General features: G+C 40.7%; 2 protein-coding genes across 2 annotated transcripts in view; one reads left to right on the forward strand and one right to left on the reverse strand.

The window, feature by feature from the left end:
* Window positions 1–5,595, forward strand: part of SMU1 (smu-1 suppressor of mec-8 and unc-52 homolog (C. elegans)) — a 38,688-nt gene extending 33,093 nt beyond the window's left edge. Inside the window, exons 10-11 of the mRNA XM_011962211.1 lie at window positions 2,299–2,451; window positions 3,172–5,595. Of these exons, the coding sequence (XP_011817601.1) occupies window positions 2,299–2,451; window positions 3,172–3,270 (252 nt within the window). The 3' untranslated portion in view covers window positions 3,271–5,595. The remainder of the gene's footprint in view (window positions 1–2,298; window positions 2,452–3,171) is intronic.
* A 4,938-nt stretch (window positions 5,596–10,533) lies between these two features.
* DNAJA1 (DnaJ (Hsp40) homolog, subfamily A, member 1) overlaps window positions 10,534–12,488 on the reverse strand; it is a 14,403-nt gene continuing 12,448 nt past the window's right edge. The window contains exon 9 of the mRNA XM_011962212.1: window positions 10,534–11,747. Within this exon, the coding sequence (XP_011817602.1) occupies window positions 11,529–11,747 (219 nt within the window). The 3' untranslated portion in view covers window positions 10,534–11,528. The remainder of the gene's footprint in view (window positions 11,748–12,488) is intronic.

The raw sequence follows: 12,488 nt of genomic DNA on the forward strand, positions 1-12,488 counted from the left end.
AGGTGTGAGTCATCATGCGCAGCCTTTTTTTTTTTTTTTTTTTTAATGCTGAATAACATTTATCCAGTCATCTACTGAAGGACATCTTGCTTCCAAGTTTTTGCAGTTATGAGTAAAGCTGCTATAAACATCCATGTGCAGATTTTTGTGTTAATATGTTTTATCTTTCTTTGGGTAAATGCTAAGTAGTGTGATTACTGGATTGTATGGTAAAGTATGTTTAGTTGTAAGAAACTATTAAACTGTTCCAAAATGGATGTATCATTTTGTATTCTCACCCTTGGTGAATGAGAGTTCCTGTTACTGCACATCCTCACCAGCACTGGGTGTGGTCAGTGTTCTGGATGTTGGCCATTCTAATAGGTGTGTAGTGGTATCTCATTTTAGTTTGCATTTCCCTAATGAAATGTGGAAATCTTTTCATGTGCTCATTTGTCATCTGTGTACTTCTGGTGAGGTGTCTGTTTCAGGTATTTGACTCATTTTTCAATTGGGTTGTTTTCTTGCTGTTGAGTTTTAAGAATTCTTTATATATTTTGGATAATAGTTCTTTATCAAATCTAGTTTTTACAGATATTTTCTCCCCATCCATGGCTTGTCTTTTCATTTTCTTCTTTTTTTTTGAGGCAGAGTCTTGCTCCATTGCCCAGGCTGGAGTGCAGTGGCATGATCATAGCTCACTGCATCCTTGAGCTCCTGGGCTCAAGAAATCTTCCCGCCTCAGCCTTCTAAGTGACTGGGACTACAGGCATGTGCCACAATGCCCGACATTTTGTGTGTGTGTGGAAATGGGGTCTTGCCATGTTGCCGAGGCTGGTCTCAAACTCCTGGCCTCAAGTGATCCTCCTGCTTGAGCCTCCCAAAGTGCTGGGATTACAGGCATGAGCCACTGCATCTGGCTTTTCTTGACAGTGGCTTTTACAGAGCAAAAGTGTTTAATTTTAATGAAGTCTAGCTTATCAGTTGTTTCATGGATCATGTCTTTGGAATTGTCTCTAAAAAGTCATCAAACTCAAGATCATCTAGATTTTCTTTTTTGTTATTCTCTAAGAGTTTTATATACAATTTTGAGTTTTACATTTAGGTCTGGATCCATTTTGAGTTAATTTTTGTGAAGACTGTAAGGTCTTTATTTTACTGTGTCTAGATTCATTTTCTTGCATGTAAGTGTCCAGTTATGGCATGTCTTGTTGAAAACACTATCTTTTCTTTATTACATTGCTCTTGCTGCTTTGTCAAAAATCAGTTGAGTGTATTTCTGGGCTTTGTATTCTGTTCTATTCATCTGTTTGTTCTTTTACCAATACCACACTGTCTGGATTACTATAGCTTTGTAGTAAATCTTGAAGTTGGGTATTGTGAGCCCTCCAACTTTGTCCTTCTTTTTCAATATTGAGTTCACTATTCTGGGACTTTTGCCTCTTTGTGTAAACTTTAGAATTGGGTTGTCAATATCCACAAAATACCCTGCTGGGATTTTGATTGGGATTGTGTGAAATCTATAGATTAAGTTGGGAAGAACTGACGTCTTTACCATATTGAGTCTTCCTATTCATGAACATAGAATATCTCTCTGTTTAGTTCTTTGATATCATTCATCAGAATTTTGTAATTTTCCTCATTTAATTATTGTATGTATTTTGTTAGATTTATACCTAAGTATTTTCACTTTGGGGCTGCTAATGCAAATGGTATAATGTTTTAAATTTCAAGTTAATTCCAGGCCCTAACCTTTGGCAATCACTGATCTGTTTTTCATTATTATAATTTTGTCATTTTGAAAATGGTATAGAAATGGAAGCATATAGTATGTAGACTTTTCGGATTGGTTTCTCTCAGCTTGGTTTATGATGATTTTAATGTTGTATCAATAGAGCAAGCAAAGTCTTAGAGACAGAGTATCATCCTGTATGGGGAAAGCTTCTCATTCTGTTAGAGGAAACTGGGGAGCAGACATCCAGAAAGCTTTGAGAACTACTGGTATATTGATTTAGAAAATTATTTTATGTATGGCAATGAAATTTGCTTAAGGGTAATATGTCTCTTTAGGGCATGATTGGTGATGTGGGATGTATGAATTCTAAATTTTTGTCTGCCATTTAGTTTAGATTACTTATCTACTGAATATTTCCCAGGCACTGGGAGTTAGCACATGCTGAACAGGATTGGAGATCTAATTACAAATGATAGTAAACCAGAGTGCAAAATAACAACGTAAAAATGTCACTTGAAAAGGCTGCACATGGTTGAGCTGCTACTAATCCTGATGTTTTTGTCTTGGGGTGTGGTGTGATCTAGATTGTCAGAAGCTTCAGTTCTGGTAAAAGAGAAGGTGGGGACTTTGTTTGCTGTGCCCTCTCTCCCCGTGGTGAATGGATCTACTGCGTAGGGGAGGACTTTGTGCTCTACTGTTTCAGTACAGTCACTGGCAAACTGGAGAGAACTTTGACAGTGAGTATTACTTACTAAGTTCATCTAAAGAAATATGGTAAGACTTGTGTCCTTCTGAACTCTGAAGTATGTGCCTTTTCCAGACTGCTATCAATGTGACCCTCAGTATAAAAAACATTGTTTTAAAACATTTAGCTCCATGTTAAATTCAAGAAGCTGCTATGATGATCCCCAAATCTCAGTGGCTTAACACTAAACAAGTTTGTTTATTTTTTATTTTATTTTATTTTATTTTATTTTATTTTATTTTATTTTGAGAAGGAGTCTCACTCTGTCACCTGGGCTGGAGTGCAGTGGTGTGATCTCAGCTCACTACAACTTCTGCCTCCTGGAGTCAAGTGATTCTCCTGCCTCAGCCTCCTGAGTAACTGGGACTACAGGCACATGCCACCACTCCTGGCTAATTTTTTGTATCTTTAGTGGAGACGGGGTTTCACCATGTTGGCCAGGCTGGTCTTGAACTCCTGATCTCAAGTGATCCACCTGCCTCCGCCTCCCAAAGTACTGGGATTACAGACATAAGCCACTGCACCCAACCTAAAGTTTATTTATTATTATGTCACAATGTGATGTGAGTTGGAAAACCTTCCTCCATCTTTCTCCTATGCCATTTGGAATATCAGGCCTTGATCTCTTTCCCTTCCACCCAGCTCTGGAAGCGTCATCAGAGTGATTTATTGCAGATCTGTACACCCTAACCCTGTGCTTTACGTGTTCCAGGTGCACGAGAAGGATGTGATTGGTATTGCACATCACCCTCATCAGAACCTGATTGCTACCTACAGTGAAGATGGACTCCTAAAGCTCTGGAAACCATAATTCAACTTTTCTTTTTAAATCAGCTTGAAAGCACATACTTAAATGAAGGCATATTCATGTAATGTGCTTTTTTTTTTCTTTCTTTTTTTTTTTTTTGGCCAACTTTTCTAAGCAAATAGATTGTCTGAATTAGTCACAAGAATAATTTTGTGAAAATTCATGTTTAAGTAGCAAGTACCCCTTCCTTTTTTTAATATATTTTTAAGGTATTAGTTTATCTTCTTCTAACTGGTGCAGTCATTTAATGTTTTCATTAATCTTATACCTGGAGAGTGAAATACTGATATTTCTAGAAAAACATTCTACTCCTTTGATTATTTGAAATGCTGATTAAAATGTCCCTCCTATAGTAAAACTTGTAAATAAGGAATTATATCATATTCAGTAGCTGTGTTCTTTCCATCTTTTTTTTTTTTTTTTTTTTTGAGATGGAGTTTTGCTTGTTGCCCAGGCTGGAGTGCAGCGGCACGATCTTGGTTCACTGCAACCTCCGCCTCCCAGGTTCAAGCGATTCTCCTGCCTCAGCCTCCTGAGTAGCTGGGACTACAGGTGTGCGACACCATGCCTGGCTAATTTTTTTGTATTTTTAGTAGAGATGGGGTTTCACCATGTTGTCCAGACTGGTCTCAAACTCCTGACCTCAAGTGATCCACCTGCCTTGGCCTCCCAAAGTGCTGGGATCACAGACGTGAGCCACCATGCCCGGCCCGTCTTTTTTTTTTAAAATATGTTAATAAACTTTATACCTTTCTGGAGAGTTTGTTCTAAAATGTAAATAAATGCTCATCTAGTTAACATATTTACTTAGAATTTGGGAGGAGGAGTGACATTATTATCCCCGAATCTCAAGTATAGCAGAAGTGAATTCCTGGGATAGTAGGATAGACTAGCATGTAAAAAGGCCAGGTGATGCATAGGTTCTCATTTCACTGCCCTCAACTTTCCTTTCCTTCTGAGCCGTGCCTTCTCACATGTTTGGTCAACTCCAGGGAATATTGTCTCCATCTTCTGAATAGAACTAGTTGCAGGATCTGTTACAAGAATTCAGAGTTTTGTCATCTCCCCTTTGTACGTTGTAGGGGATGGTTTGGCATTCGAAATGTGCTGTTTCAAAGAAAAATTAGCAAAAGGACTTGAGATTTGGAAAAGTCTCCTTTGTAATGTGCATCATTACCAGTTAGCTAAAGAAAAACATGTAAAAGTGAACAAAACCCTTGAAAATATTTTGCATATGGATGTCTGTTTCATGTTTCAACTGAAGATGTATAGAGCACCTCTGATGATGAGGAAGATACTGTGCTAGGCATTACTTTCAAGAATGTGAGTTCTTGTTTCCACAGGCCTTTTGTGCCCCCTTTTAAATGTTAGCATTTATTAGGTACAAACTAGTGGGGAAGGTTTTTTAAAAAAAGTTTTGCAGTCTTATAATTTACTTTTTTAAAAAATTTATTTTATTTTTTTGAGATGGAGTCTTGCTTGTTGCCCAGGATGGAGTGCAATGGTGCCCTCTCAGCTCACTGCAACCTCCACTTACCAGGTTCAATTGATTCTCCTGCCTTAGCCTCCCAAGTAGCTGGGAATACAGGCGCATATCACCATGCCTGGCTAATTTTTATATTTTTAGTGGGTGGGGGGGGTTTCACCATGTTGGTCAGGCGGGTCTTGAACTCCTGACCTCAGGTGATCCGCCTGCCTCGGCCTCCCAAAGTGCTGGGATTACAGGCATGAACCACCGCGCCCAGCCTTGTAATTTACCTTTGGTTGTGACCTGAAATGCAGTATGATCCTATGTGGGGCACGTAGTAATGATCAGTGTTTGCTGAATTAATTCTGAGCAGCACTAAGAAATCCCTCTTTCCCAGTCATATTCTGTAACACATTTCCCATTTGCCACAAAACCTGCAGCTTTTTGGCCCAGGTAATGTCATTTGCTGCCATTTTGATGATTTAAAAATGGTCGTGGGAGTTGAACATAGTCATGAATTCAGGATTCCTGAGAATGTAGACAGCCATCCCAGTGGAAAGACACGTTCACTTAAGTAAGAGAAGTTTAAGTTAGAAAGAGGAAACAGTTTATGCTAAAAAAATTTTTTAAAAGTCTTTGAGAATTTTTGATTTAGTTTTGACCTCATGAAGCTGGTAGTTATGATATGCATAGTTTGTACCACTGTTTATGAAGATGGAGAATCTAGTCACGTGTTGGTTTATTCTAGGAATTTTTATGGAACACTTCCGTTGCTGGCACCAAGTGCTGAATATGGTTAAAAAAAAGACTCGCCTAAACATATGGAAGAAGAACATATTAAAAGGAGTAACTAAAACTGATAAAAGCTCAAGTCACCTTTCTGATGATGAGAGGCGGGGCACTTAAACGCGAAAGGGTTGGGAAAGGCTTCCTGGAGGGACTGGGAGGCGATCTAAGCACAGGGAACCTTCCCGGGGACTGCAGTGTGGCAAGGTATGTGCTGGGCAAATGATAGGTGTCTTGGGAGACCAGGCAAACAGAGCTGGATTAGGAGCCATTAAGTATATATTTTTATTCTTTTTAAATAAAATAATGCACTGGGTGAACATGTAAACGCTGAGTTGAAAATCTGCCTTTCCCAGGTAACCCTTGTTAATCTTTCTACAACCTCATTTCGTACAAACCTGAAAAAGTGTTTTTGTCTTTAAATGCGCACACGGTCCTTAACTGCTGGGCGCCTAGCCTTTCTGAAGCCCCATGCGGCCGTCCCTCCAGCACTGAAGGGTGGGACAGCCCAGCTCCCCTCTAACGCCCGCACAGCCAGACCGCTGCAGGGGACAGGCGGCGCACGCGCGGGGCCGACGGCCGGATCTGGGGCGCCGCTGCTCCGGGTGGGCGCGAGGCAGAAGTCCCATCTTGGGTCCAGGGCCGGTGGAGCCCCTTACCCGGGGCAGGAAGACCGCGCACCCGCCAGAGCCAAGTGTCAGGGCCTGCAGACTTCGGGTGAAGCCACTGTTAAAAAATTGGCGGTCACATCGTGGTAAGGGCGGGTGGCAGCAGCTAAGCGAACGGGAGTCGGCTGCCGGGAATCAGTGCGCACTTCCTTCTGAATTGGGCGTGTGCAGTGGATTCCTAGGGAAGTGCTCTGCTGCAGCCACCAGATTTAACGGATGCTGCTCTCCAGCTCTTAACATAGAAGCTAAACTGGCGTTAAAATTCCATGAGCAAAAGGACATTTGTCCTATCCCCATTCAGCTGTTGAATTAATGACTGGAAAACATTGCGCGGAGGTATTTTGGGGTGATAAAACAGCAAATGATATAAATCTCAGGTACAATTCAGTATCTTCTTCACCAGTTTTTTTTCAGCTTGTATTATTACTACCACTAACAGCGTCTGTTGAGCCCTTCATTGCTATGTAAGCAGCCATGTTTAATTCTCAGAACAATGTAATGAGGGTGCGCAAATACACATGAAGAAACAGGTTTCCAGACGTGAGGGACCTAACTCAGTCCAACTTGCATGAAGCTCGCGTTGAAAACCAGATGCGACTCCAAAGCTAGGTTTCTTTTCTCTGTTGCCTCACTCTTAATATTGCTTAAGTTTCTCCTCAATCTTTAGGTTTGGGCAGGGGCAAAGAATACATGGGTTGTTCCTCCATATTCTGCAAAAACATTTACCTAAGCAGAGCACAGGTAGTGAGATGAGTAGAGAATCGAATTACAAGATTCTGGATGTCAGTCTTTGCTGTCATTTGTTTGGCTTGTGCTAGAACAGTGGTTCTTAAAGTGTCACCTGATAAATTGTTTGAAAGACACATTATAAGGTCCTATCCCAGACCTACAGAATCAGAAACTGGTGGTGGGGACCCAGCAAGCATGCTCAGATTTGAGAGCAGGTAGACTATAGGGTACTTTCCGCGTATACAAAAGGTGTTTTAATTCTTGCTGTCAGTCTCAGAAGGTTCATGCCGAGATAACCAAATTTAAATGATAAAGGTGCAAGACTGACTCTTAAAATCACATTTTTTCTAATTGCCATAGCTTGCTAGTGTTCTCATTCACTGTGCTCTTAAAGCTTCATTTTCCACTATTTTAAGAGAAGAAATTGCTATGAAGTGTATGTCCAAGTTAGGAAGTTCCATGGACTGAGCTTGTTTAAAACTTGTAATAGGCCAGGTGCGGTGGCTCAAGCCTGTAATCCCAGCACTTTGGGAGGCCGAGGTGGGTGGATCATGAGGTCAGGAGTTCGAGACCAGCCTGGCCAACATGGTGACACCCCGTCTCTACTAAAAGATACAAAATTCGCTGGGCGTGGTGGCTCACGCCTGTAGTCCCAGCTACCTAGGAGGCTGAGGCAGAAGAATAGCTGGAACCTGGGAGGCAGAGGTTGCAGTGAGCAGAGATTATGCCACTGCACTCCAGCCTGGGTGACAGAGTGAGACTTGGCTTCAAAAAAAAAAAAAAAAGATCAACAGAAAACTTGCAATAGCAGGGGCTGCCCATTACTTAACCTTCCACGGCTATTTTAACAGAGGTATTCTGTTCCAGTGGTTAATATTAAATCAATGTGTCAGTATTGGTGGCTTTCAACCTTGGCTGCACATAATCATTTTGATGCTTAGGCTACACCCAGCCAAGTTATACAGAACCCCTGGAGGGTGGGACCTGATCAGTGTTTTAATGTTTCCCGGGTAATTCCAATGGTAGCCAAGGTTAAGAACCAGTACCATATGTACAAAAAAGTTGAGAAGCTAATTTCATGGACAGAAAATTTGCCACTGTTCCAAGAGCACTCTCAAGGGACATAATTGGCCTCTACTCCTATTCTCTACAAGTATGAACGGGCAGGAGAAGCATCACAGAGAAAGCAGAGTTAGTGCTGGAACTTGTATTTTTGTGATGTCCTTGGTTAATGTTTTAAGGGGCTTTGTTTTTTCATAGGCTCTCCCTCATTACGTTCTGAGAATTAAATACGGCTGCTTACATGGTAATAAAGGGCTCAACAGAGGCTGTTAGTGGTAATAATACAGGCTGAAAAACTACACAAACCTATCAGTTTCTGCCTCTTCAGGATATAACTATTAGGTTAGTGCAAAAGTAATTGCGGTTTTTGCCATTAAAAGTAATGGCACATTACTTTTGCACCAACCGACCTAATACGACTTTTAGTGTTCTTAGGATTTTTAATTGTAAAACATATATAACAAAATTCCCAAACAATTTTGCAATTCAGTGGCATTTACAATGTTATGCAACCACTATTGTATTTCCAAAATGTTACCACCCTAAACAGAAGCCCTGTAACATTGTCAATTAACTTCTCCTTCCCCTCCCCTCAGCCTTTGGTACTGTTCTGCCTCAATGCATTTGCCTAGTTTAGTTCATGTAAGTGAAATTATACAATATTTGTCCTTTTGTGTCTGGTTTATTTCATTTAGCATGTTTTAAAGGTTCATCCACGTATCAAACAGGAATGTGCTTCGTATTTGGGGGAAGTGTAAAAAGTATTCCTTTTAATGACTCTATTTCACAGTATATTGTACACATTAACCATTTGTTGGTGGACCCTCAGGTTTCTGCTTTCGACTGTTGAGAATGCTGCATGCAGTCAACACCATACGAGTACTTTGTTTTTTTTGAGACGGAGTCTCACTCTTGTCACCCAGGCTGGAGTGCAGTGATGCAATCTTGGCTCACTGCAACCTCCACCTCCTGGGTTCAAGCGGTTCTCCTGCCTCAGAATCCCAAGTAGCTGGGATTACAGGCGCCCGCCACCACACCCGGCTAATTTGTGTCTTTTTAGTGGAGACGGGGTTTCACCATGTTGGCCAGGCTGGTCTTCAACTTCTGACCTTAGGTGATCCGCCTGCCTAGGCTGCCCGAAGTGCTGAGATTAGAGGTATAAGACACCGTGCCAGGCCTCCATTCTTGTCTTTAATTCCTTTTGTATAGTCATCCCTCAGTATCCATGGAGGTATTGGTTCCAGGACTTTCCATGGATACCAGAATCTGAGGATACTCAAGTCCCTGACATAAAACGGCATGGTTATTTGTATATAACCTACACATCCTGCATAATTTAGCCATCTAGCTCTAGGTTAACTTGTAATACCTAATACAATGTAAATACTATGTAAACAGCTGTTACACTGTATTGTTTAGGGAGTAAGTCTGTACATGGTCAGGAAACAATTTTTCCCAATTGTTTTTGATCCAAGGTTGATTAAATCCATGGATGTGAAACCCAAAAAGGAGGGCCAGCTCTGGGTCATGTGGTAATTCCATGTTTAGCTTTTTTTTTCTACTGCAACTGCAACGTTTTACACTACCACCAACAAAGTACAGAGGGTTCTAATTTCTCCATATTCTATTTTCCATTTTTTGGATCAGCGCTTTCCTAGTAGGTATGAAGTATCTGGTTTTTATGTGCATTTCCCTTATGACTGACAAATGCCGAAAATCTTGTGAGATTTGTAAAAAATTTTAAGTGTCCTATAAACAATGCTTTTTCTTTTTTTTTGAGACAGTCTTGCTGTCACCCAGGCTGGAGTGCAATGGCATGATCTTAGTTCACTGCAACCTCCTGACCTGGGTTCGACCAATTCTGCCTCAGCCTTCCGAGTAGCTGCGACTACAGGTGAGTGCTACTGGCTAATTTTTGTACGTTTAGTAAAGTACACCACGTTTTCACCAAGGTGGCCAGGCTAGTCTCAAACTCCTGACCTCAGGTGATCTGCCTGCCTTGTCCTCCCAAAGTGCTGGGATCACAGGTATAAGCCACCGTGCCCAGCTCTAAACAATGCTCTTAAATGTATTAAAACACAGGTTGAGAAATTTTTAGAATTTGTACATAAACCCAGTGAAAACTGAAATGTCACAAGCACTTTTCTGAGCACCGGTCAATTATACTTTCCTGAACATCTGCTTCACATCTCTAACTTTAGGGTAGCTGTGGCTGTCTGGCACAGACTAAAGGAAGTTGACAAACAAACACAGATGGGTTGGGAACCTTACTTTTTAAACATAAAGTTCTCCTTCTTAAGCTTGTATTCTTTATGAGAACTTGTTCTCTCATGCTCACTCCAATGTATGCATAGTTTTCTAAGTCCTCTTCTTGGCTCATTACCCGGTCCTCCACTTTTACTCTCCATCCTATTTAATATTAAATATTTAACTATAGTTCAATAGTATTTTTGTATCACTCATTCAGACTAGCTAAATTCAAGTTATGTATCTTAAAAGCCAAAACTTGATGATCTGGGGGAAAAAAAAGCCTGTAGTGACACACATTGGAGATGCTTTGTAATTAGTATATTAAGGAGACAATACATTTCAAGAATTGCTTAAATTCTGATACCGATTTAAGCATGTGAACATATGAAACTTTTAAACATACAATTAAAGCTATTCAGCATAATTTGCTATACTACCAACATTACTTTGGAGCATAAGTCAAATGGTTTAAAGTAATCCTGTAACATACCTAAAGAACACCTTCCTGTATTATGCATGCAAATTACTTCTCCACATAAAGTTCTTTTCACTTTAATTTCTACATTATCCAGCTTTGAAGTCACTACTCGGGCTTATGGTCCACAGACAAGGAGGGGGGCAAATGGCCAGGACTGGTCAAGATATATATGGATATATATATATGAATGGCACAGCAGAAGGAAACACAATTCTGGAAGTGCAAACCTTCAAGAAGCAGCATATTATGATAAACCCCTCCTACAGAAAGGTATCATTTTTATCACTGATACCAAAGGATAAATTATATATTACGCCATCTTCAAGTAACAGTTGAGGCAATAGAATAAATGCAAAGGCATTACAATGAATCCCACTTAATACAAAGAACTATACAGACCAACATTTCTCTACAAATTTTTTTTTCCTCCTTGCCAGTTAAATACAGAGTTTTACTTTCATAGCTTAACAATGAAGGGTCATACACTGAAGCCAACACATATACCTAGGATTTCAGTCTAAGCTTGTCCACGTACATAGCTGAAGTCAATTACAAGGTTTGGCCTAGAAATGCTAGGGGAACTTCTTTGTAGTTTTTACAGGTATTAAACTTCATCTTGCACACTGAAGTCATCATACATACAGGGCAAAGTCAGAGCTTTTATATTTGCGTTTATTCTTCATTTAACTTTTTAAAACACTACTATAGTTGAATATTAAAACAAAAACAAGAGCAAGTAGTGAGCATATTATGATTACAGTCCTTCACTTATTCACTAATGCACATTAAATGCCAGCAGTGAGTGTTATTCACTGGCCCATTAAGAGGTCTGACACTGAACACCACCTCTGGGATGATGTTCATCATCCTCATATGCTTCTCCATTGTAATGGCGCCGTCTTTCCTGATTTGGATCAAAGTCCACCAGTTCTACTTGATCCATCTCATCAGTCTCTTCCACTTCCTTCCTCTCGGGTAGGAGTTTTTCCAGCAAAGACAGTTTATCAGGAGAGAGAAAGCCATTCTCAGGAAAGTTCACCTTCGAAAGAAATTTTTACTGTTCAATCTGATTTCATCATTAGCTCCTTAGTATCATTAGTATCATGGACCCATTTTCCCCAGAAAAAGACATGTAAACACGTAATATTTAGGTGAATCTACCAATCCCGGAACAGGCTCTTAAAAGGCACAGTGCACAGCATACTCTGAACTAGAGCTCAAGGATTATGACCAAAAGCCAGGCTTTATTAAAAATGATTGTATTAAATAAAACTGCACTTTAACAACCACTGTTCTATCCAGCAAACTGACTTTTTAATAATACCAAAACCCATCCTGCAACAGCCTAACTCTTCTTACAAGATATTTAAACAAAGCTATTCTTACTCTCAAAAGGGTAGTTCTTTCGTAGCCAAAGATGTTTTTAGGCCAGGTGCGGTGGCTCATACAATTGGGATGACAAATCCCAACACTTTGGAAGGCTGAGGTGGGCAGATCACCTGAAGTCAGGAGTTTGAGACCAGCCTGGCCAATATGGTGAAACCCCATCTCTACTAAAAAGCCCAGCATGGCAGCGGGCACCTGTAATTCCAGCTACTCAGGAGGCTGAGGCAGGAGACTTGCCTGAACTGCACTCCAGCCCGGGCGACAGAGCGAGACTCCGTCTCAAAAAGGAAAAAAAAGTTGTTTTTGTTTTTTTTTTTGAGACGGAGTCTCGCTCTGTCGCCCGGGCTGGAGTGCCGTGGCCGGATCTCAGCTCACTGCAAGCTCCGCGTCCCGG

This window comes from Colobus angolensis, unplaced genomic scaffold, assembly GCF_000951035.1.
Source record: "Colobus angolensis palliatus isolate OR3802 unplaced genomic scaffold, Cang.pa_1.0 Scaffold581, whole genome shotgun sequence".
Classification (NCBI taxonomy): Eukaryota; Metazoa; Chordata; class Mammalia; order Primates; family Cercopithecidae; genus Colobus; species Colobus angolensis.